The sequence below is a fragment of the Pezoporus flaviventris genome, unplaced genomic scaffold (genome assembly GCF_033815535.1).
Source record: "Pezoporus flaviventris isolate CSIRO_AGI_PZ_B2104156 unplaced genomic scaffold, CSIRO_AGI_Pfla_v1 ptg000001l, whole genome shotgun sequence".
Lineage (NCBI taxonomy): Eukaryota > Metazoa > Chordata > Aves > Psittaciformes > Psittacidae > Pezoporus > Pezoporus flaviventris.
The window spans coordinates 51,048,413-51,073,797 of record NW_026892549.1 but is presented as its reverse complement, the minus strand read 5'-3'; the positions used below and the strand labels follow the sequence as shown (position 1 = coordinate 51,073,797).

At 42.5% G+C, this 25,385-nt stretch overlaps 1 protein-coding gene across 5 annotated transcripts; it reads left to right on the top strand.

Moving 5' to 3' along the window:
• NAB1 (NGFI-A binding protein 1) lies at window positions 1-25,161 on the top strand. Of its 5 annotated transcripts, XM_061457711.1 has the most exons (10): window positions 1-294; window positions 1,910-1,997; window positions 2,933-3,107; window positions 5,600-6,433; window positions 11,970-12,103; window positions 13,088-13,139; window positions 18,049-18,159; window positions 20,446-20,587; window positions 21,752-21,901; window positions 22,500-25,161. In XM_061457711.1, exons 4-10 carry the CDS (start codon window positions 5,615-5,617, stop codon window positions 22,589-22,591), a joined length of 1,500 nt encoding a protein of 499 aa, XP_061313695.1. In that variant the 5' UTR covers window positions 1-294; window positions 1,910-1,997; window positions 2,933-3,107; window positions 5,600-5,614; the 3' UTR covers window positions 22,592-25,161. The 5 variants fall into 5 exon arrangements, with proteins under 5 accessions (XP_061313695.1, XP_061313675.1, XP_061313657.1 ...); XM_061457691.1 differs by lacking the exon at window positions 2,933-3,107; XM_061457701.1 differs by lacking the exon at window positions 1-294 and having other exon boundaries at window positions 1,078-1,997.
• The last annotated feature ends 224 nt before the right edge of the window (window positions 25,162-25,385 follow it).

Below are 25,385 nucleotides of genomic sequence, written 5' to 3'. Positions count from 1 at the left end.
CTGTTCCCTCCTTCCCTCCCTCCCGCTCGGCCTCCGCTACACGGCAGGAGCGGCCGCGGCGAGGCGAGCTGTGCCGGGCGGCCTCCCCAGCTCCCCTCCGCCCGGCGGCAGCAGCCAGGCGGTGGCGGAGACCGGCTCGCCCACCCGCCCCGTCGATGGGAAAGGAGGAGCCTGGGCCGGCGGCGCGCAGGCGGGGGGGCGCTGGCAGCAACTTCGGCAGGGCTGAGTCTGCGGCCCCGGGACGGCGTCGAGGGAAGCGCCGGGCATCCGGCGGCGGCAGCAGCCTACAGCAGAGTACGTGCGGGACGGCCCGGGGAGGGGGTGCGGACAGCTGGGGCAGCGCGGCCCTGGACCCGCGGGGTACGGCCGGAAGGAGCGGGCGGGTCGTGCGTGGGTGATTCCCGGAGAACGCAGCGCGGGGGGGACGGGGAGTGGGCGGAAAGTACCGGAACGTCCCCACCGCGCCTGCTGCCGCGGGGGGGCGGCGGGGCGGGACTGACGGGACGGGACAGACGGGGGCGGTGCCCCGTCGGCCCCGCGCAGGGGTATCGGGGGGGGGGACGGGGACGGACAGGGACGGCGCTGTGGTACGGGCCGCCCCCTCGTCCCGTGCTGCAGCGTGGCGCCTTGCCCCTCCGCGGCCTCTCCCCCCCCGCCGTTCCCCGCGCAGTGCTCCTCCTGCCCCGCAGCTCTTGCTGGGACGTGCCGGGTTGTCCGGACCCGGCGGCTCCGGGCGCCGCCGGCCGGACCGTGAGGAGGCTGTCCCGCTGCCCGGCACCCGGGCACCTCAGTGCAGCCTTCAGGGGCAAGCGGTCCCGGGGAGGCTTCCCGCGGGCGGTGGCCGCTTCCCGAGGGGTGCGGGGCCGCGGCTCCGGGTTGTTCCCGTCAGCGGGCTCGGCGGATGCGAACTTGGTGCCGGGATCGCAGCGCTCCCCTGTGCTCGCTGCGTCGGTTTCCTTCGATTCAGCTCCCTTCGCGGCCCGGCTGGCATATGCGGCTGGAGGTAAACCCCCGGGCCGGGCTCCGGTGGGACCCGACAGCTCGCACCGGGCTGGCGGGAGTCGCGAAGTACTCGGGTTCTTTCTGTCCTTATGAGATTGGGGGTGTTTTTTCGCACGTTTCAAGTTTCTTAGTAGTTGCGGCGAGATACACATCTGTATTTGGATGTGAAACTCACTTAATAGCTTGTATTTTGGCACATCTCAGAGCTAGACAAGACTATTTAATTTGCTAAGTCTCGCTTCTGCAGCTACATGTAATTTTCTTCTCCTGCTAAAAGTCCTTTGGAAACGCTGCAGAAACGTAATGAATATGCAAAGCAGCCAGTTCTCAAATCCGAATCCGGTTTGTCTTCAGAGACTTTTCAAAACGCCCAAAGTGATCAAGATGTATTATGAAATAATCACTTTTACTTAAAATACAGGAATGTGATGTTTCGCGCTTTCTCGTGCGTATTCCTAATAGAGTTGGTGACAGCTCAAATATAATTTCACCTCAAATAAAAGCCTCTAAAAATCAGTTAGGGTTGCTCAATCGGTTTTACTTCTAGTGCAGCCTTGAAAAGCAGGAAAACTGCAAGTAGAGTCCTTGCCCCATGCTTACATCCCACAGCTCCCGCGTTTTCCTTCTCCCGGTCCTTCACCCACGTCCACCACCTGCTCGCTGCAGCCATGTATCTTCCTGCCACCTCCGGGAAATGTGCAGCTTTGATCTCAGACCAGGCAGGACGGGAAGAAATGAGTGTTTTCCCGTGGTTAATGATACTGAGCCGGGCTGCCTCCGCTGCCGGCTATCTTGATAGAGGGAGCTGGTTGCAGGAATAGGTTGTGATTCCTGCTCTGGTTGTTTACAAATATTTAGTCGTGCTCTGTGGTGTTCTTGTGGTTTTTGTTTTCCTTTTTCCTAGGAGTTATGTTTGTGGTCAGAGTTAAGGTGACATCCAGCGTTTGGAGAGGAGGGCTCGGCATATGGGGTGATAGGCTGTGGATGTGAATGAGGTAATGTGGAAAACCAGAATGCACGGTTGTGGGTTGCAAAAGGCTGTGTGAAAATCTAACTTGTGATTTCCTGATTCTTCTGTGGCTGTGGCAGTATGCAACCTTGCATGTATTTTAAACAGCTTTGTCTGTGATGGGGACTTTCCTAGCATCTTTGTTTGTTCTATATGTAAAAAAATGTAGAAGACAGCTGTTCTTCCCTGTGCGTTCCCACACTCCTTACTGTTACGGACAACAAGCAAAGAAGCGGGACAAGTTGCAGCTCAACTGCCATTGCTGCATTCATTTATTCCTGCAGACCTTTCCATGCCAGCTTTGTGTTCCTGCCTTTTGCCCTAAAAGGGTTTGCAGTTGGCCATGCCTTAGAAGCTCTACTCGTTCTCTCCTAAGGCAGCCGATCGTTCTGGTTAGCTTCTTAGGGTTTACCAGAGGACGGTTCCAGGCTGTTATTCCTGAACCGGACTAGAAAGCCTAAGACTTGCCGAGAAGGCAGTGAAAGAGGGGAGCACACGTGGTGCCCTAGGGTCTTACCTGAGCTATTCTTCCCAGTGAGGAGCATACACAAGTCTCCTGGCTGTGAGGTTGCCCCATGTCTTCCCGTTGTGTAATCTCTTCTCGTGCTCACCCTTTGCCCCAGAAGCATGGCCCCTACTGCACTAAAAATGAGAGCAGCAGTGGTGGAAAGCAGTACTTTAGGTCTCTTAGATGTAGCTTAAAGGTCACCCAAAAGATGTATGGCACTGAGACTTGAGTGGGTGTGCTAAGGCTTTTCCATAGCCAGATAGGTAAGCAGAGCCAGGCAGCGGCAGCAGTGCCTTTGGGTTAATGGTCTCTTCCGGTCCTGCACTGCTGTCTGAGTGGTGGTACTGCACTGCTGTCTGAGCTAACCTTGTTTGTTGCTTGTGCTCTTCCTAAGCCTCATCTTACTCCTCCAGGTCAGCTAGCTTACCTCCTTTCCCAGATTTGTCGGCTGTGAGCTGAGGCGAGCCGGTGGAGCGGACTGGTAATGTCTAGAAAAGCAGTGGAGCTGTTGGTGTGGTGAGGCTCTCTCGGAAAGGGAAGGGAGCCTTCCCATTGTTAAGGTTTAGAAATACTTGGGATGTCATTGAGGTGAGTAAAGAAGGAACTCCGTTTAAATGAGGGGAGAAAAGAGGTCAGAAGGAGGAGTGTTTGAAAGTGCCTTTTCTGCAGAAATGGGTAGCAGTCATAAATGGAAAATTTGCGTGGCCCTCTCAGGAGTTACTGTACTAAATTTGGAAAACAGAATTTAAGGTACAAAACAAAGGGATTTCAGTCTTGCTTTAAATGTAAATCTCAATGCAGTCTGAACTGTGGACTTAATACTGATGCATCATAGTGCCTATTAATCCAGTTTCATCTGTCATGAGGAGATTTGTGATTAGAAGCCTCCAGGTAAAGGCTGCTCATGGACTGTTGCTGCTCTTCCAGCCTGTGGGCTGGAAAAATGAGCTCCATGCCTTGCCTGGAGCTCCTGAGCTCTGTGTAATTTCACGGCCACTGTCCTCCTAGGATTCAGTTTAGCTCTTTGCACAAAGTCCATGTGTGTAGATTTTTGTGCTAAGAAGAATGACTTTCAGAACAAATGGTTATTCTTTTATAGCAGTTATGGAAGTGTAATTGTGGTATTGATGGTAGAAAGTCAACATCGTTTGAAATGGGAGAATAGAAATGGTTCACTGAACTGCTGGTAAACCATAAGCTGTTAGTTCTGTTCACCTTGTCAAAGCTGGTATGGAATGGGAGGATTTTCCTGAGGAATTTCTGAAATTCTGTGAAGTAATGTCAATTTTTTGAGTCGCAGAATTATGTACCGTTTGAAGGATTGCCTAACGTGGTTTTCCTCATTGCCCTTAGTTGCCTCTTGCATCCACCCTGAGTTCCAGAGTGTGCAGTTCATTTGCTCTTGAGCTCACCAGCAGCTCCATGAGGTGGCTGCTCAGATCTGAACTGCTCTTGCCGTCCGTTCTGTTTTACAAGCACCAGCATACAGAGAACGATACATACAGCTGGTGGGTTTGGATTTTTGGATTTTTGGTCTTTTTCTGGGACTCCATCTCTTTTCCTGAAGAGATTATTCGTAGGTATCCTGGTGCTGCCACATACAGTTTCTGTTGGCCTCCTCATTTCATTTTCTTCTACTAGAGTTTAATCAAAGATTTACAGCGAAAGCCTGATCCTTCAGATGCTTCTTGAATAGAAGTTGAGTTCCATTTGTTACATCTCTACATTTGCTTTGAGTTGCTGAAGAAAAAAATGCATGTTGTAAAAAAAAAAAAACGCAAAAAGTGCATATTGTAATTTCTGCCTTAATTTTACTGTTGGTTACCAGTCTCCCAGTGCCCCTAAGCATGGATGTATTCTTGCATCTCAGTTTTGGGGTGAGGCATGTTGCATGTTGTCAAAATACCTTCCCCCCAATTTGTGTAAATTGTTCTGTAAGTGCTGACTTTTAGGTTACTGCTGTGTGTTTTTTCAAGTGCATCGTGATAGTAGAGCCAGAGTAGTGTTAGCAGACCAGCTCCATTCTTTAGTTCTGTTACTTGCCTGACCAACTATATATTACATGCTTTAGACCTTATTGATTGGTGGTTTAGCTTAACACAGTAATACTGGAAATTATCCGCTTGTAGTTGTGAAAGTCATTGTAGAGTGAAGAGGTATGTGTGTGAGGTCCTGCAATTCTCTGAAGAGTTTATTTTTTTGCAGGATAACTGTGGATAACAGGTTTTATGAAGCTGAAACTCTGCAAATGTTTTTCTGCAGCCATAAGGGTAGAATACTACTGCAGTTTGTCCCTTGGGAGCCCGTAGAGCACAATTGTTACATTGCTGTATGGTATTTCATTTCCTAAGTATCAGTGAAGTGCAGGCCTGTTAGCAGATGGGACAGGCAGGTGAATTCAGAATAACTTTTTTAAATTATATGTGTTGTAATCTGTCACTGCTTTTGCTTTGTCTGTGGATATTGCTCCCATAATTGAGATCAGTGGAAGCATTAGATCCTTTCTACGTGAAATGGGGAATACTGTAGAAATACTTTGTTCTGAAACACCCTTTTATTGATCCAGCTTCATTAATTCTCTGGGTTTCTGTGAAGCACTTTCCTTCTTTACTTTCCTTTTACAGTGCTCCACACTGCTGTGGGGGAAAACAAGAAGAATTAAAACTGATGAGCTCTTCTTGTCTTCTTCAGGGGATCAAGTATTCAGTAATTCTTCAGGGTGTTTTGTGATCATTTTGATCTGAAGATATAAGAGTCAAGTAGAAGCAGTGAGCAATATTGAATGACATTCTTGGGAACAAACATGAAGAGGGAATGCTGAAAACAAGCTGGCTTCATGCTTGAATCATCTTTTTTTTTGTAGCTGCATCGCATCTATCTGCTGATTTGTTTTTTCACAAATGTTTCCATTAACTATTAAAAAGTAGAGCTTTTGCCCTTTTTTCCATATCTGGTCTTGTAACAAGAGAAAGAAATCCTGTCCTCTGAGTTGACAGCCTTACGGAAGGATGGGTGGTGGGGAATGCATCTGGACATCAGCGTTGTGGTGCTCATCTTCTCTCTGTTCTTACTGTTTGCAGGTTTTGTTATCCGTGATGGCGTCAGCTCTACCCAGAACCCTTGGGGAATTGCAGCTGTATCGAATACTACAAAAAGCAAATCTCCTATTCTACTTCGATGCCTTCATTCAGCAGGGTGGTGATGATGTCCAGCAGCTCTGTGAAGCAGGTGAAGAGGAGTTTTTGGAGATAATGGCTCTTGTAGGCATGGCTAGCAAGCCTCTTCACGTCCGAAGGCTGCAGAAGGCTTTGAGGGACTGGGTCACAAACCCTGGTCTTTTTAACCAGCCTCTCACCTCCTTACCGGTCAGCAGCATTCCAATCTATAAGTTGCCAGAAGGGTCTCCTGCGTGGCTGGGGATATCCTGCAGCAGTTATGAAAGGAACAGCAGCACCAGGGAGCCTCACCTGAAGATTCCAAAGTGTGCTGCCACGACGTGTGTGCAAAGTGTGGGTGCAAGCAAATCCGATGTGGTGGGGAACTTGCCACTGCAGAGCGGCAGCGAGCCGAGGCTCTGGCAAGGACACCACACCACAGAGAGTGAACATAGTCTTTCTCCAGCTGACCTTGGCTCTCCAGCTTCACCAAAGGAAAACAGTGAGACCCTGGATGCTGCTGCTGCTCTGTCAGTTGCTGAATGCGTAGAACGTATGGTTCCCTCCCTGCCCAAAAGTGACTCGAACGAAGTCAAGGAGTTACTGAAAACAAATAAGAAACTGGCAAAGATGATTGGTCACATCTTTGAGATGAGTGATGAGGACCCTCACAAAGAGGAGGAGATCCGGAAGTACAGTGCAATATATGGCAGATTCGACTCAAAAAGAAAGGATGGCAAGCATCTCACCCTCCACGAGGTAAAAATCTTGAGTGACAGTGGGCTTCCTCCCTTTTTCCTACACCTTTTATGAGCTGCTGTTCACAGGGTACACTTTTTTGTGCAGGCACTTTTCACTGGGTTACAAGAGCTGTGTGTCCTACTGGAGCCGTAGGCAGTCCTGCCCTGGGATAGAAATCTTAAGTGCAGAAGTCCCCCTTATTATATGGGTGTGTGAATGTGTGCACCGATGACTTCAGCTGGGCGTCATCAGACAGCTTGGTCACTGGTGTAGCCTGTCAGACAGAGGGTTTAAACAGTTTGGCACTGAAATAGCAAACCAGCGTTGCAGTGAGCGTGGCCCTTGGGATTCTAAGCACTTGGCACATTTTTAAAGCAGTCCTGGCTTGGTATTCCCTTTCAGCTTTGAGAGTAGACTGGTTGTTTGGAAGATTAGTAACTAAAATTGCTTGTGTCTGGGAAGAGGATCACCTGGCTTGGTTATTACACTGTGCTGTCTTCGCTTACCTCGAGACCCTGCTGTGTAGCTTGTGCCCTCAAGGTAAAAAGGATTTTGCTGATGAGGTCCCTAAATCCAGTGGATGGGAATTTTTGTGTTTGGTTTGGGATGATGCTTAACTATACAACTTGCAGGTTGTTTTGGGCAGTGATCTTAAGCTGGACAAGTGAAGTGCAGGCTGTGTGAGGAGGAAGGGAAAGGGCTGTCTCCAGTATTGATGGGTAGCTGTAATTTGAAGGTTTGTCCTTTAATACCTGAATAGCATCTGTTCCATCTTGTCCTTAAAAGACCATTTGGACCTCCTTCGCTTCTCTTCTGGTATTCTTGAGGCTCACACTGCGTATGTTGTAACGCAGTAGGTGTGTCTGTGTGGGGAAGGGCTTGCCAGAGCCAAAGTACAGTGCAAGAGGAGAACAAACATTAATTCAAAGCAGTGCCAAAACACTGTTGATATGAATGCTGCATCAGCATTTTCACAGTTAACAGGGATTGCAAAATTTCAGTTGGATTTAAAATTTGGCATGTAGGGCTTAGCTCCCAAAAGGAAAGGCAATGTTTATGTTACAGGAGTGCCAAAAAAGCTGTACTGGCTTAGACTTTTTTCACTTCAAGAAGAAGTTTTGTAGGTGTGTGATCTACAGCATAAGACTAGGTTCTCTTTATGCTTCTGAGTAAAAGGGCAGGGGGAAACAAGATTTACTTCTTTACATTTTGGTTTATGTATTTGCATTTATAAGGCAACTGCACATCAGCAGCAGAGACTTCCCAAGGACTTTTAGTACAGACTGAGGAGACACTTCCAACAGACTTTTCTACCACAGTTTTAGCTGTGCAGCTTTTACTTACGTGTATTGTGGCTTATGTGGAACACTTACAATCTACGAATTCATCCAGTATGCAAGAACAGATCTCATCTTACTCCCCTGACCTTGTGGAGAGCAAGTTGTGTGTGAGATGGAGGCAAGACTTGAAAGGATTAATTATGTAGATGCCCTGTATATGTTGCTTCAGGGTTCAGAGAAAGGGGGTTCTCCCCACCTAGGCATGGAGGCCGTCAAAGATGTACAACATGTGAAGCTGTGTGCTTTCACAGTCTCTCTCTGGGGCTGCAGAATATACTCTGAAATCTGGGCAGACTTCTTGTAGGATAATTCCCTGGCAATGGGAGGTGGGCACCAGGGGCAGATGTTGTGCCAGGCGTGTGATAGGCTGAGGAGTGGCTCTGTGAAGCTGGAGAGTAGTGTGGTGGTGGTTTGAAGGAGCAGGGTAGCAAAGAACCAGAGGAAAGGATGACTGCTCTACCTTGTTAATTATATTTTTTAGTACTGCACTAAAGAGCTTTACAACATCATTGTAAAACCGTGTTTAAAAATGGAATGAGAGCATGGTTTGGCTTTAGGAAATGTTTCTATCGCTATTATGATTAAGGGCATGAGATCAAAGGAGTATGTGGCTGACTTATGCCTCACTTACACATGTGGGGCCTTGCTGAACTTGATGGGAACTGCACACATGCAAGCAAGAAGAATTTGCTCATAATTGGTTTACTGTTTGCTTAAAGAGGCCGGATTTCACAAAGTTTTGTCTTGAGTGGTCTTTGTTTTAAAGCAGTAAATATACAAATAGTAGCAATGAGACCATCTTTTTTGTTTGTTTGTTTGTTTGTTTAAAATCTGCTAAACCAGGGTTTGCCTTTTGTAAACTCAACTTCAGTGGATTTTTGGTTTTGATGGCTTAATTTGCTGCTCAGAAGGAAGGACCTTAAACAACCAGGGAGGTAAGTTTCTACTTGTCCAGAGACTGTTTCTGCACGTGTTAATACATTCCAAGACTGTCATTCTGCATCACAGTTCAAGATCTCTCCTTGCAGCTGGCAATGAACAGCTGAATAAACTTCACTGTGAATTTAAAAAGCTTAAATAGTGGTTAGCTTCTTAATGTAAAGATCAGGCTATGTCTGGCTCCTGAAGCAGAGTGGAGATGCATGCAAATAAAAATCAAATCTGATGGAATTATTGGCAAATTAGTGAGAGTGTTCTCTGTTTCAGTATGAACATTGGAGTGTCTCAGAGGGCTTGGGCAGCTCGTAGAGGCCAGTGGGAGCTGTAGACACTGAGCTGGTCTGGAAGCATGTGTTATTGGTAGGATTATCTCTATAAGGCACTGATGAGCCTAAAATCTCATGCAGAATCTTTCAGAGATATCCCAGAACTAATAAACTTCCTGTCTGTAATCCATCCCACTGTCTTGGTATTACACAGCTTTTCCAGCATGGAGAGCCCTTAAAGTTGGACTGGAAAAGTGATGAGTACAAGCCATGCCCTTGAACTTGGTGACCTGTGCATGTTTGAGTCAGATTTGTAATTTGTCTTAATGTTTCAGTGCTTGTCTAGGTACCTATAAAACAAACAAACAAATCCTGTTTAGTAGTGGGAGAATCAGAAATAAGAAATGAAAGTAAAAAAAATTTGTCTAGCTCGACCTCTTCCTTTTGTTTTACTGACTCGCCAAAACAGTAGGGCTTGGTATTTATTTGTGTTTTGTAGTGAGGGAATCTATGAACCCCATCAGGTGGGAATGTACCCATCCCTCTCCATACAGCCTGTATGATTGTGTGCTCCTCTATATCATTCAAGCTTCCAACAACCAAAATAATTATTTTTAGGCGTGCAACACTTTCTAGCCACAGTATTGTGCCTCCTGAAAAGGCAGGATGCCATAATGCACTTCAGTTCTGTAAGTCTGGATGTGACCTGAAAGAAGAAACCAGGAAAAACAAACATTTGGCTTTTCTCATACATTAGGATAAACAGCACTTGCTTACAGCCACCCAAAGCACTTTCAGTGATTTCAGCTTCTTGCAGCCTTTCAACACTTTGACGGATAAAAACCGTCTCAGATTATTTTGTAAGCATTGGCCATGCTATTCATCCTTGGCAAAGTACTAGCTATCACCGTTACAGAAATTAATGCCTGCTTTGGGTGGTAATACTTTGTGTCAGCGTTGTAGTTATCTTTTATTTTTGTATCTTTTATTTTTTCCCTGTGTTTTTTTTTCTGAGATGATAGACATTGTAGAACAACTGCTCTTGTCTAAGGGGTAACAGTTACTTCAGTACATTGTGGGAGCATAGTAACCTTGAGCTGTTTCACAGATTAAATCTAAACTTCCCACCCTTGTACATCTGATCTCTGAGGGTTTTTTCTGGTCTGTACAGAAACCAAAGGATCAGACAACATATCTAGTTCACCTGTTAAAGACATGTTTGCACTCTGATTAGTATTCGGGTATCTTAGGAAATGCCCTACTCAGATCAGAGGCTTTTATACTGAACACAGGAAAAAAATGCTTAAGAAATATTAGGAACAGCAGTTCTGTTTGAGGTTTTACGAGAAATACTGCATGGGCTCAGGGCAGTGAGAGAGTCTCAGGTCTTCTGGTACATGTGTTTGGTTTTTTTCAGCCTCCTGGAGGACAAGTGTTGCATTGGGCAAAATACATCTATTTGAATTAGGATGACATCAAGCACTGCAGTCAAGTGCAGCAGGGTTGTGTGTTGTTCATATATTATGACAGCTTCCATCCTTCAGGGATGGAGTGCGTGATGTTTTGGGTGAATTGCTGTGCTTAATTCCCAAGTAACATTGTGCAGTGTGGTAGACAGCAGGGTAAAGGAGCATGATTCTTAGCCTTCTCTCAAGAGACACCATGTAACTGCAGACCTGCTGGCCTCTCTTCAGCCTCATCTTCTGTTCTCTTCCATGAAAAGCACCTCTTGTAGTGGCAGTGTTTTCAGTGGCTGAGGTCACATGTGCGTGGTCCTGTCAGCCCTTGGCCACACAACCCTGTGCACTGCACTGCGGCTGTGATTTGCTCTGCCAGATCAGGGGCTGGGGATGGTACATCTCATTCCGTCATGAATATGCTGACTGTGCTGTGGAAAACCTACTTACTTTGTAATATTCATTAGCCTGAGACAGATACAGAAAGTACTGTTGACAGGAGCAACAAAGCAGCTGTGCTCATTTGCAAGAAGCCAGGCCCATTCAAAGCAGCTTTATTTCTAGAAATAAAGAGTAGAAAAGTTGTGGGCACTCTGGGGAAAAAAAAACACCTGCAGTACTCTGGCCCCTGGCTTTTATGCCTCATTAGAAGTGCTGGCTGCTCTTCAGCTGAGGAAGAAATGAAAATGTCTCTTCTGCCTCTACTGACTGTGGAAGGAGCAGAGAATCTCCTCTCCAGCATCTCAGTTTCAGTGTCTCTCATTGTATTAATATTGTTGCTTGTCCATACTGTTGACCATAGGCTTTTCAGACCGCAGTGTTGTATATGGTGTAATCATGACAGTATTGCCACTTTCTGTAGGCTTCCGAGCACTGTGAAACCATTTTGAGCCTTAACTTTGGGCTTTTTTTCTCCTCCCCTCTTTGTGAAGCTACTGCCAGCAGCAGAGGCACTAGAAATGTGTCCTGGCAGGCTCAGGAAAACATCCTTGAAACAAGTCACATTTGATTCATGTCTGAAGATAGTCTTCACAAACACGAGGGTGAGAAACATAGCTAAAAAAAGTTTAATCGTTTCTTAAACCATCACCTTCTACAGAATCTGTGCTGTATTCACCAGGGAAAGCCATCTGTACCCACACTGTCATTTTTTTTCCCCCAAGTCCTGGGCATATTGCATTTATAAAAATAGTATTCCCTGTAAACCAGGCTTTGGGAGCCGAACACTGTGAACGTTCAGAGCTACTGTTTTATACTGAGATTTAATTAATGCTGGGATGAGGCACAGGCAGCTCACGTTGAGGGAGTCTTACAATAACATTTTTACTTTAAAGGACATTAAATGCCCCAACTACACGTTTTTCTTCCCAGAGGCTTACCTGGCTTAGTAAGAGTATAATGGAAGAAACCCTCCAGGGTTTGCTGTACATTTGTGGGTAATTTTACTTGCAGCTGAAATTTGTCATTATTTCAGAAGAATGGGTACTTTTACAAGCACAGTGGGTGAACTTATGCAAAATCATGAATCCCTGGTTTTGTGTTTGATTTCCAGCTAACAGTTAATGAAGCAGCCGCTCAGCTGTGTGTAAAAGATAACGCCTTGTTGACCAGGAGAGATGAACTCTTCGCACTAGCTCGGCAAATCTCTCGAGAAGTTACATACAAGTATACTTACAGGACCACCAAGTAAGGTTTTAATTAACTCAAAGGACCTTTATTTTCAGGGAGTGAATCAGTCAAATAACATTTCTTTTGAAGTGCTAGAGACACTTTCTTCCTGCTCTTTAGCTAGCAAAGTGTTCTTCTGAGGAAGGTAGAAAAATGCCATTTAAGTCGTGAAGCTTTCAAACTGCTAGGATTTAGCTGCCTTGAATTACCTTTTTATTTGCTCTCTCGTTTTCCAAAGTTTTTGATGATAGTGCATGATGAGAGGCATCTGAGAGGCTGGCATTCCAAGTATTTGAGGCATTTGTGTATTTCAAGGTTAATGTAAATAGGCAAAGTAGCCAAAGCTGCTCAATATATCAGTTGTTTTTTTTTACCTATACAGATTTAGCTCGTTAGTTTTCAGGGAATGAGAAAGATAAGGTCATGGGGAGCAGCTTACAAACCTGCTTTTAAGGGACTGAAGCTGACTCCTAATTTCAGTTGTTACTGTTCTGTTAAATGAACTGCTGTTATGAAACAGTAGCAAGGGTTTAATAGCTTTCAAATACAATTAAAACTTTAGAATTAATAAGTGTTACTGAAAGTCTCAATACTTTATTGTTTTTAAGTGTTAACTCCTTCATGTGTAATGCAGTGTCCTTTCAAAATACATTTTCCTATGCTTGTAGGATCTTATGATTTTCCTTTGCTCCCCTTCCTTCTGTAGTGATTTATGTAAAAATACATCCATTCTGGGTAAGCAGATTCTCCGTGCTCAGGTGCTTTCTGTTCTGTTCAGAAGAATGTCTCTGACATCTTGAAAACCACACAAGGCACTTGTATTCCTCTGTACTTGAGTGACATATACTGCCACGTCCAGGTGAATTAGAGGCTTTTTCTGTGCATCTCAGTTGTTCTTGCCCGGTTTTGTTTTTTTTTATCTTGACTCTGTTTTTCATTATTAATTCTGATGGTCAGGGTTAATGTGCTGTTTACTGACAGCCTGTGTGTCTTCTTTTCTAGATCTAAATGTGGAGAAAGGGATGAGCTGTCACCAAAGAGAATCAAGATAGAGGTAAAGTATTATGACTCCTGTGTTTTTTCACCTATGCATGCTAAAATTCACTGTTGTTTTGAAGTGAGCTATCTTAAGGAAATGTGTCAGAAAAACATGTGAAAGACAGGGTAAAAAAAAAATTCTAAGTGTATATACCTATATACCTCATAAGAATAGCAGATCTTCCTTTATGATGTGGTTTTTTTTTAACAAAGTACTGTTTCTCTGTTACATGGGTAACTGATTCATACTTAGCATTGTGTGTTTGGGGTTTTTTTTTTTTTTTACTGTCTACTCCAAAAGTTTGGGCTAAATGTGCATTTGAGTATAAGCTAGGCCCGAGTTAGCTCTGTATGTGACACAGATACATGATACATTCTTTAACTGCAGAGGAAAGTTGGAGCATATTCTGGAATGCATTTCTCATGTAACTCATTCTGTGACAAATGATGCACTGAATGCAAGGCTTTCATAATTTTTCAGCAGTGTGATGCTTTTGCCTGTACAAAGGCTTTTCCCATGAGACAGACCTCAATGTGAGCAGTTCGTTTTGAAAAGGCAGTTATGAATAGGTATATAGGAGTTAATCTATTTTATTTATTAAGTTCCATCAATCTGTATACAGTTGTAGATTATATAATACAAAGCATATACATGTGCTGAGGATTTACTCATACCTTTGATGGTAAATCAGTAGTGTCATTTACATGTGTTAGGATTTGCTTTGACATATGCTTGTTCTTCAATCCATGAAAGAGCAGAGAAAAGGTGCATTAAATCTTTTTATCCACCTTCACAATTATCTCCCTTGACCAACACATTGCGGGATGGTTGCTTGAGTCTGCCCTTTTTTGTCCAGTCTAGTCCTGATTTTTGAGAGTTGGTGGGGATCTGCTGCTCCTCTGCTTGGAATAGTATTTCATTGACTTAAATTTCAGCATTAGAGAGTTTTTCCTTCATTCAGTAATATTGATGATGGGCAGGTATCTAAAATTATATGCTGCAAAGGAGGTGCTTTTTTATTCATTGGAAGAAAAAGATTAAAATCCTGAAAAACACAGGCTGATACTTTAGGGTTTTTGGAGAGCAGGAAATTTGGACAGCCTTAGGGAAACTCTGTTCTCTTATTTTCATGCATGGTGAAATCCTGAGTCTGGAAGGGCTGCTTTCTCTAGGCACCTTTTAGTTCAGTAATTCTGAGAAAGGATGTTTACTTGGTTTCCTTCTCTCTAAAATTACCAGTCATATTTTAAAATGCTGGTGGAAGATTCATGTCCTAGCTGTACAAATGACTATTTCAGAAATAGTACTTTTTTCCACAGTAAGAAATTCAAATTAAATTAAATGAAATATTCTTTCATTTGATAGCATTATAGCATATGATTAATTATGAAGTAACCAGTGTTGTCATCAGCATACATTTTATTTTTCCCTTTGGGAGTCTTCTAAGAGTAAGTCATTACTACAGTATATTATAATGGAGACACACTGTAAGTCATGGACTTTTCTTCCAATAAATTTTAAAAGGGTGCATTATTACATAGTAACTTTTACATGTGGTGTTTCGGGTTATTGGGGCTTAGATTTCTAAAAAAGAAAGCGGCCTTTTTTTAGTAGCATGTTTGAGGATTTTTGAGGAGGCTCGTTCTTAGAAAGGTGGAGGTAAAAATTAAAATGGTAGCAAATGCTGTAGATTTTTCCTTCTGTTCTGGGTCAGAATTCTTTATCCTGTTTTTTAAGTTGTTATTTTTCATTATGGCTCTGTTAGCTCACTGTCATGCTAGTATCGTGCAGAGGATCTGAATGAGAGTGTGGTGGTGTTATAACTAGCTCTTTTTTTCTTTTTGTAAAGGTCATTTTGCCTTACTGTTTTAAGGCTGAACCCTGTATTTTTATTCACCATTCCTTTACCCATTAGTCATTAACTTCTCTGCAAAGCGTGGCCTAAAATACTAGGGCTTGAATTTGGAGAGACTTCACAACTGTTTGCATAGTGTCAAAGATTACTTTAAAAAAAAACAAAAAAGAGTTAATATCTGGAAATATAATAACACTTAGCCCCCTCACCCCCCCAAACTCCAGGGAGGCTGAAGGTCATCCTGGAGCAGAGCTAGCAGAGCTGTGTGAGCAGGCTGAATATTGCTGGGTTACAGCCACCATTGTGAATTTATCCTCTTCACGAATATGAAACTCACAAAAGCATTACAAAGAAACAATATGCCATGAATTACATCAAATTACCTGTAAAAGCCTTTCTCTTCCCCAGCGAGCTCTCCCCCTCTTATTCGTAGAGTGGGTGGGCGAGCTGTGGGAGTGAAGTGTAGAGAGGAGAAGGGAAAAATTCCAGGCAAATGACAGACTAAAGGTGTGGAGGGAGTGAAAAAGGGAATGGAATGAATTGGGATTTGGAAGCAGATTATAAGGAAAGGGTTGTAGTTTCTAAATCTACTCTGGACAAAGAGCAGGACAGGCAAATAGGGATGTGCTGTTTGCAAGCAGGCGAATAGCACATCCCCCTGCAGGGCAAGACTGTCTCCTGCATAGGTGTTGTGGGGTGGGGGCACCCCTTGTTTTGTCATCTTCCATGAGTCAGTGCCAGCACTGCTCCGAGCAATGAGCTGTTGTGGCACCAGCTTGGAAAGCAAAACAAGTCACAGGTATATCATGCAGAAGGCATGGAGGGAGAGGCTACTCATCACTGCTGCTGCTTTGTGTTGGGGTTGGCGAGGTTCCCCCTCAGTTAGTGTGAACAGCCAAGAGAGCGAAGAAAGAGAGTTTTAAAAATACTCTTGCTGTCTGTGGTATGGAGAAATTGTTCTATTTGTCAGTGTCTTCATTCAGCTGAACGGGAGGGGTGGGGAGAGCTTGCAAAAGCTAATTTCACAAAGCTGAGTGGGAGTCAGGGGCGCAGGCAGGAAGACCTGAGTGGGGGCTGTGAGGAAGCATCTTCCCTTAGTGCTGGTATGAGTGGAGGGAGAGAAAAGACCCACCTCCGCCATTGCTAAGAAGGTTGAAAAGAAAACCGAAGTGTGGGATTTGTGTTTCTCACAAAAACAGCAAAAGCTACTGTTTTCCTAGGAAAAATGTCATTAGAGGGAGCAAAAAAATCACATGTGGGACTGAGAACATCTGCTGCATGAAGCTGCTTGAAAAACAACTGAGCAGCAGCATGGGCAAAACAGAACTGCTGCACTGCATACAGCAGGCCCTTCTGACCACAGAGGTTTGAAAAGGAGCCTCTAGGCAAACGTTGTGCAGAGCAGGTTGTCAGCTGGCCTAGCCTGCTCCTCATCAGCCCTTAGATGAGGCAGCAGGGCAGAGAACAGCCAGTGATGGGGAATGGTTCCAGGAAGGGTGATCAGAACGGCATCATCATCCAAGTTATCTGCATGACTGACAGGTGACAGTCACAGCAATGGGCAGCTGGTCTTGCTTTCAGGAAGCAGTCTTTGGTTTTGTGTGATCGCATGTATGTTATAAAGAGCCGTGTTACCTGTTTTGCTGCAAAAATAGGATCCTGAGTGATAGGGGGTTTTGCGTATTCAGTTTCTGATCTTCCTACACACAGTCGTTCTCTCCAAAACAAATTCAGTTCTAACTATGAAAATGGTCAGTGCTTATGGAGATGTGCTGCAAAGCCTTTGTTTCTAGAGGATGGGGTTTTGTGGCAGTTTCCCTGGTTATAAAATTTTGCATACCTATACCTATATGTTTGTTTTTTCCCTGAGGGAGTATGATGGGTGGATAAAAGCAATATGCAGTGTTCAGACAGATACTTCTATTTAATTTTCTTTCCCTGAGCATAAAGAATAGCTTTATTGGCATTGGGTTGCATTGAGGGTCTGGCCATCATGCTGCAGGTCAGTGGGCAGCCTGCCAGTGGCATGGACCTTGTAATCCTTCCCTTGTGTTTTTTTGCAAGATTGCTGTTCTTATTCCTGGGCTGTAACTTATTTGTCCACCTAGTGTAAAAAAATGTTGTTGTTTACATGCATGAGCCTCTAGAATCCACAAGGAAAATATGTCTAATTTGGCATATTTGATACGTGGACGTACGTATCCTCAGTGTCACTGTTTTCAGGTGTTGGTCTGATTTAGATCTCTTGCTTCCTTCCACATTTTAACAGTCACCTATATATGCTGTTCTTTTGTAAACATTTATGGATGTTCCTTTCTTTTACATGGGCTTTCCTTTTATAATGCCGAGCAGGATAAATTTTCTCATCTTAAACCTTTGCTTCGATGATTAATTTATTTTAATGGAGTCTGGCACGTTTTCACAGGAACTTTATTTGCTTTATGGGTACATATGCAAGCTGCAAAAGATTTGCATGTCATAAGCGTTTGAGACTTAAAAAAATTGAATGATGATTTCCCATAGTATATAAAGCCTTAGCTACCCTGCTTTTAAAGTGATGATATTTCATTTTGTGATGCTACTGTAGGTTCTGTGTAAAACACCTTGAATTTCAGGCGGCTTTGCTAAGTTTCACGAGGTTAGTATATGCAGCTGCTGTGCCTTGATCTTGACTAGATATAAGCTTGATTTCTTAAGAATCTCCAAAGCTGCTGTATGTAACAAGTGACAGAAACCACAGGCCTAAATCTGCCTGGCAAGGCTGAATGTAAACTAGTTTAATGTCAGTGGCAACACTAGGCTGCATTCACCTGAAACTGTGAGAGATGACTTTCTGTGTATGCCATTTTAGATATATAGCGGTTGGTGTAGAGGGGTTGTCTGTGTTTTATGCACAAACCGTGTGAATAGCATAAACATGTAAATTGCAGCCCCGAATTTTCTCAGAAGTTTTCTCAGGAATGTGTTTTTTGTTGGTTCTTTCCTTTTTTCTTTTGAGTATACAGAGAGGGTGATGAAAAATCAGTAATATGTCCCTCTTGCTGTTTGGTTTCTTTTTATGCTCAATAGGATGGTTATCCTGATTTCCAGGACACGGTCCAGACACTCTATCAGCAAGACAAAATGCCACTTGCTTTGGCTAAAGGGAAGAATGAAGACTCAACAGCTCTTAATTCCCAGGTAAACCAACTAGACTACACTGTGAATAATACAGTCATGTCTTTGTACATTGATTTTGGTGTATTGTTTTGATGACTAAAGTAATTACCATCAGTTTTCAAAGGCTGCCAAGCATAGGTGTGATTGCATCACTCTTAATTGGGGTTTACTGCTGGAAGTGTTCTGACACAGTACTACAGCTTTAGCCTTGATAGTTCCAAGGAGGTAAGATCTAGTGTAGTAGGCTTGAAAAATACGTGACTGCCTGTTGAGAGCAAGTGGGGTACTATTGGTACAGTATGTGCTGTGTTACTTGCGTTATTAGCTATAAATGGAAAGTTCAAGTTACTGAGTGTAGAGGAATAGAGTAGGCGATCTTGGAGTCCTCAGTTCTGACGTTTCTTACAAGAAGAAAGGCCAGTATAATGAGGAAATACAGAACTTCTGGATCCGAGAGGATAAATTGCCTAAATAACATCTACCCTTGTGGCAGTGCGTTGTTTTCAAGTTCCCAGAAAGCTTTCTATAAGTGGAAGACAGGTTTCAGATGCTTTGTCTTTTCTGTAGTGTATCCCAGCCTTGAGGCAAAATATGCATCTCCTGCTGCCAGTTGTTGCCAAGGAGGGATTTTATGCTAAGTTGCAACAAATTGTATTGCTGATTTGAGCAGCTGTAATCACCAAATTTTCACGTAAGATTACGGAGTTACATTCCTGTTTCCTGAGAGTGGATGTGTTGCCCTGTCTTTTACCTTCTTCTGTTGCATAGTAGTGTACAGTGATACAAATGTGTTCATTGTGGTACATCAAAAAACAATCATGCTACATGTTCTGGTGTCACATAATGATGACCTTCACTTGATTTTCGCAAGCTTATTTTCATCATGTATATGCTTTAAAGCTTTCATTGGTCACTGCTATGTAACAATGGACTAGAAATTTATTTTAAGCTTAAAGATATCTGCGACTATACAGGGTTTTCTGTGGTGATAAGAAGGTCAAAGTTTTGGGGTTGTCCCAATTAAATAGCAAAAATGGCATGAGTGAGAAATGTTTTACTCTTAGAAAACTATTGTGAAGTTCAGAAGTTGTAAGAGGAGTGATGGAATAGCAAAAAGCACACTTGAAAGTAAACTGAGCAGTTTCTTCTTTTACTTGCCTCCCAAGACCAAGCCTGAGCTATCAGTGTTCTTCTGCAGAACCTGATGAGCTGTAAGCCAGAGTAAGTAAATACTGGTCAAGTCATTACCCTGCTATCAGGGCATGACTGTGCTGCAGAAGCTCAGATTTTGCTGGTCTGTTTTGCTTCCATTGTATTTGTAAATTGTTGAACTATGCTGGATAAGCAGACCTTCATGGGAAGTCAGGGCTTTCATCATCTCCCAAGAAAAGTCCTCTGCAGTTAACGGGCCTGTGTACCAGTTGAAACGATTATTGCATTACCTCATAGAGAAATGCCTTTTTCCCAATCAGTTGTAGATGTTAAGGTTGTACACTTTCTGTTCCTGTGTTCATCGTGGCTCTTCAAAATCAACTTTCTTGACTTGTGATTTTATTTTTGCAAGATGCTTATTTACATTCTCAGGAACAAGATTATAGTGAAATTAGAATTCTCTTGGCATTAAAGTCAATGACAAACATTCAGACGCCATTTCCTCCCACATTGCACCACATTGTTTAGTTTCACTCTCGAGAGGTGTATAGGTCTTGTTCTTCTTCTAGACAGACATTTCACACCTTTATCCCCCACAAACATACTGCGATCCTACACTTTCAGAATGGCAGATTTTTAAGCTTGTGTAGTGCTGTTGCCTAAAATAAAGATTCCAAGATGTCTGGTGAAATCTTGGCATAAGTTTTTAGCAGATGTTGCCATTGCTCTTGGAATACTTTTTGGAATACTTTGTGAAGACATATATTTGAACAGAGCTAACTGATAATTAAGACGTTATTTTCTGCTTTTCTTGAGATTCTCTCAACGTAACCTGCAGTCCTAAACTGCAGAAAGTGGTTTCTGTGTTTTCAAAGAGTAGAATTTAATGTTGCATTTCTGTGTGGATGAACTACAGCAGCTTGCATTTTAAGTACTCTTGAGTGACTCAGAAGAACAGTATGAAAATCTATGGGTGCAAAAATATTTTGTTTGCTAGGTAGTTTTGAAGAAACCGTAAAACACACATCTGTACATATGAGTCAACAAAAAACTATATCTAGGCTGTTAGTCTTATCATCTGATGTTTTTCTTTCCTGTGTTTTGACTCACTGTATGTATGTATATAGAGAGATATCTTTTTTCCTTTATTTGCAGTCAGAAAAGGTGATGGCAAAACAGATGGAATTTCTTTGCAACCAGGCTGCATTAGAGAGACGTCTTTCCACAGGGTGTTACAGGCAAAACTCAGAAGAGCACAGCCCGAATGGCATGTCATTAGATAACACTGATGGACAAGGTACGGTAGCTTCCAGGCATGGTGTTGCTGCCAGCAAATACATTTGGTATTATGCAACTTTCCTCAGTAGTGTTATTTATCTAGTATAGAACACTGAGCGCTGAATGGACAAGTCAGGATCTCTGCCCTGGAGTGCTTAGTCTAAGTAATGCAATCAGATGTACAGTCACATTCTGCTCTGTTACTCTAATGTAGCCAGGCAAACTGCTTTCTCTATGGATAGCCCTGTGGGGAGGGAAAAAGGTAGGGTGCATTAGTGTTACTGAGAGTAAACCTTGGCTCTAGCTTTATCCTAAGTTTTCAAAATAGAGCAGGATGTTGCATTTTGTTTGTGTTCTTGCTTTGTGGAAGTTGAAAGTAGAGCAGGATCATGTAGTTGGTACCCCTTTTTGTTTACTTGGTTGTGCAGTCTAGGAACAAAGCCTGAAGAGCTGACTACGTAAATAACTTAGAATTAACGAGATTCTAATGGTGTCCTTAAGAGCTTGTTATTCTTCAAAAAGCTTACGGTTTAGTGGCTCTCTCTTTGATTTACCAACTGGCTGTTCCTTAGCTTAAATTAATTGTCGGAGTGTTTGTTTTGTTTGACTGTTTTCTGTTTAGATTTCTTTTTTTACTGTTGTGAAGGGAGATAAAATGTTTTAAGCGCAAGAAATAAAACCATAAGTTTTTGTGTATGGTGTTTTTTTACAGCTAGTTTAAGGGGGGAGATAAACAGTAGAGAAGGCAACTAAAGGAATCAATAGAAGTAAGCATTAAAACAGGTTTTCATATGTGTGTATTGGTCAGGCAAAGTGGTACACAATTATACAGGAAGTATTGGGGCGTGTGGCTCCAGCTGTTCTTGATAGTGCTAGCTTCTTTATGCCATTTTTCCATTGTGCAGTGGGAGCTGGAATTTTTAGGATCTCAAAGAGATTTTTGAGCAGAAGGAGAGTTTTAATTTTACTTTTGGTATGGCTGAGTGTCCCTTTCCAGCAAATCTGTGTCTGCAAAGCAGCATATTTACATAAGCTTTGTTTTTCTAGAAACCCTCCATGAGCAGCTGGAAATTAGGATGCAATTTTCCTGATAGAATTAGTATGTCTTTAAGTCCCTACCTGTTTAATCTCTGATATTGCTTTGCTTTTAATGGATCAATGTTTCACTGTGACCAACTTCCAGGTGAAAGACCGCTGAATCTCCGAATGTCCAGTCTGCCAAGTAGACAGTTGCAGCACATTTCACTTGATGGAGAGCAGCATGTTGGAAAACCTCTGTGCGGTGATCTGATACGGCTTTACCCCAGTGGTGAGGCAAAGTCCCAGTCTTCAGGTTAGTGCTGCTTCTTGTAAATTACCCATTGTTTCTTAAAAGGCTGTGATGAATTAACAGACAATGTCTCCAGGTGAAGAAGCTAGTAGCTCAGCCTGGCATGCTTTGTGTGTAACCTTTTAATCAAGACTTTGGACAAAACTTCCAGAGGAGTGTTACTTGTTAATCTAGAATCAGATTGAATATTATGTGGGAAAAGTTTACAGGGTGCAGTAACTAAGTTCAGATAAGCAAGTTCTGGCATGTGTCTGTCCTCAGAAAGTGGTATTGACCCAAACTACTGCTTTTAAATACTTAGGTTGCTGTTGTACTGCAGTTTGATTATAACATGGTTTCACCCTTTATAAAGAATCTGACTTTTTTATAAAATGTTTTTTTATTCTGGTTTATGAGGACCTAGTGATGTTCAGTTTTAACACAGCTGGGCTAAAGCCCAGCAGGAGGAGGCAGAATTCATTGCTTCAACTGTTAGTATCCATATGGTTCATGGTCCTTTTTCTTGAATTAAGAGCACAATATATTTTTTTCCAAGCAGTGTTTTTAACATAATGTCCTGGGTTCAGCAGGTTCATTATTCTTTTTTTCTTTTTTAATGCAGAAGGTCTTGGTATTTTAAAGGATTTTCCTCATTCGGCTTTTAACAACATAGAAAGGAAGGTCATAAAAACAGAACCTGAAGACACAAGATAGTCATTCTGCTCTGGAAAATGGTGTCGTAATAACGAATGAAACTTCACAAGAGAAAAAAACCAGCCTTAATAACCAGTGTTGCCTCATTCAAATACGAGATTTCAATAGCCAAAGCCTAAGAACTGGTACAGTAATGTGTGGAAACAGGAAAGCAAGAGACACTGCAAACTAAAACAGTAATACAGGTGGATAAACATTCCTGTAAAAGTGGTTTTATAACATGGGAAGATTCACAAATTAATATTGTGGGTCTTCATTATTTAAGAATGTATTATGTATTTGTATAACTTATCAAAGTAAATCTAGATGTTGGGACGTGTATTGAGTCCAGTAGATGTGGCTACAGTTCATTTTACTTGAAATTTCAATGTCTATTTTAAGTGTACCTAGCGTAGATATGGTTGTTAAACATTTGAATTAAAATTCATTGGAGAATTAGGAATGCGAACCTTGTGACACAATTAACAGCAAGTTTGCAACAATAGTGTAGAAAAAGGAAAATGCATAAAATATTTCATGGTTTAAAATGTTATGTGGATATAGCATTTGATAGACCTAGACCCTGATTCTGTATTATAGCGGACGTACTTGACACTTAACTATTGTTACATCACTTTCAATGGTTTCAGCAGCCTTTGTGTAACACACTTACAGCATAATACTTACCTACAGCTCAGGAGTGTAGAGAATGCCAGTTGGAAGAGGCCATATGATTGGCTCCCATTTCCTTGGGGGGAAAAAAACTATGGTTTGATAATACTGTACAATTACTGAAATCTCAGCTGGTGGGAAACCCAAGAGACAATGTAGCATGGACAGGGCTGCAAAAATTGTGATTCAGACCATTATAACTTTTTGGACTTCTCTGTGGATCTTTCAAAAACAAAAAGCATCCTAGGTGTGGCAGAGATGAAGTATGGTGCATGATTTATGCATTGATGTAAAAGGTTGCACTTGATATCCAGAAACCATAAAATCTTTTGGAGGAGAAGACGAGGAGTTACATCTTTAGCGTGTGACTCCTAATTAAGTGCTGTCCAGCCCACATGATTCTATGAATATACCGTATACTGCATACAGTATGCCAATACGTTTCTTTATATATGTGATTAATTAACATCTGTATTCTTTATTTATTTGACAGTTTTTATTTTTTGTACATTTTCACTTTTGCAGATGTCATTTTATCTAAGGAGAAATAGTCGGCATATAACTTTGGAATTTACCATGGCGTGTTTGTGTGCATCCGTTTTCCCTCTGTGCAACTCCCTCAATAAGAGTTGCTTTCCAGCAGTCAAAACAGTTATATGCCTCAGTTTCTGAATACAGTTTTTGCTTACAACATGTTCTGGAGGGGAAAGGGAGGGCTGAAGACAGTAAGTTACCGTGCCAGCAGGTAAACTTCCATATTCAGGTGTGCACTTCATGTCTGCAGTTTGCTCTGTGTCATAGATGTGTATTAACGATTCAGTCACAGTCTGTGTTGTACTGAAACAGTCAGCAAAATGTGAGCTGAAATGTCTACACTGCAGTCTCTTATCACTGTAAACATATCTAATTATTTTATCACTTGATTTGTGGAACAAAGCTTTATAGTAGAAACACCAGTAAACAACTTTTTATACTATTCAAATGTTTGTTTTTTTAAAAAATGTTTCTTGAACTGTATGGTACTGTTTCACTTACTGAAGTATCTTTAAGCAATGGAGTTCGCAGCTTTGCTGTTAGAAATAAGAGACTGAATGTGTAGTTATATTTCCTCTTTCCTGTTGTGTGAGCTAGTGATGCAGATAAGATTGTAACGTTAGCCAGTGCCCTGGTTAGTATCTGAGTAGCTTTCATGAGACATGTATGGAACTTGTTAAAGGACAGCTTAAGGTTTGAACTGTACAGCTGGTGTGATAGAAGGTACCAAGCAACAAAACTTTAGAGATGCAGAAAATGTTCTGGTTTTTCAACACCTGGCACAATCAACAGTTGTATGGATCGCAGAAGAAGCTCTTAAGCTTGCTGGTCTCTTCGATTAAAGTGAGAGGAAGAAAAAAGAACTTGCTAAGCAGCACGCTGTTTCAGTTGAGTCCAGAATTTATTTTGTAAACACTAATGTATTAAATTTGCTATAAATTAAAGTATATAACAGTTATATTTTTGAGTTGTAAATACAGTACTTTGTGTCACGACCAGTTGGTTCTCTCCAGGGTGATATTTCAGTCTATAGTCCAACAGGCCATTTCAGTCTCAATAAGCTGGAAGCAATTTTTTTTACTGGTTTGCAGCTGTATGATAATTACTTTTTTTTAACTGGGGGGGGGTGGGAGGTGCATTCCGAGTTTGCACATACATTTGGTAATAGCAAATACTCAAGCATTGGTCTTTCCATGACAGAGGTCTTGGTGGACTGCAACTGGGCTTAGCCTCTGGAGCCGCAGGTGAAGGCTTGCCATCATCTGCTCTGGAAGGGTTGGTAGATTCAGGGTACCCTGGATCAAAGGCCAGCCCTGCAGATGATGCCTGTTCTTATTCACATGTTTATATTGTTGCTTACAAAATAAAATTCACCGTGAGAACTCTGTAGTTTCCTCAGGGTTTTTCCTTCTTTTTATTTTAATGGTGTTCTCTGAAAGGAGATGTTAATTTTCTGGGGATAGGGGAGGAGGGAGCAGCTCTCTGTGGAGGAAACCTTTTCCTTCTCTTGTGGTTGAGCCCTCATTTATGGGTGGCCATATGTGCACAGCCTGCAGGGCTGTAGTGGGCCAAGGGAAAGGGGGATGAACTGAAACCCAGGAAGGGTCTC

Coding starts and splice junctions, on each gene's coding strand:
- NAB1 (XM_061457673.1), top strand. CDS start 902: ATGCGAACTTGGTGCCGGGATCGCAGCGCTCCCCTGTGCTCGCTGCGT. Junction 6,434..11,969: donor AGCATCTCACCCTCCACGAG/GTAAAAATCTTG, acceptor TTTGATTTCCAG/CTAACAGTTAATGAAGCAGC. Junction 13,140..18,048: donor CAAAGAGAATCAAGATAGAG/GTAAAGTATTAT, acceptor TATGCTCAATAG/GATGGTTATCCTGATTTCCA.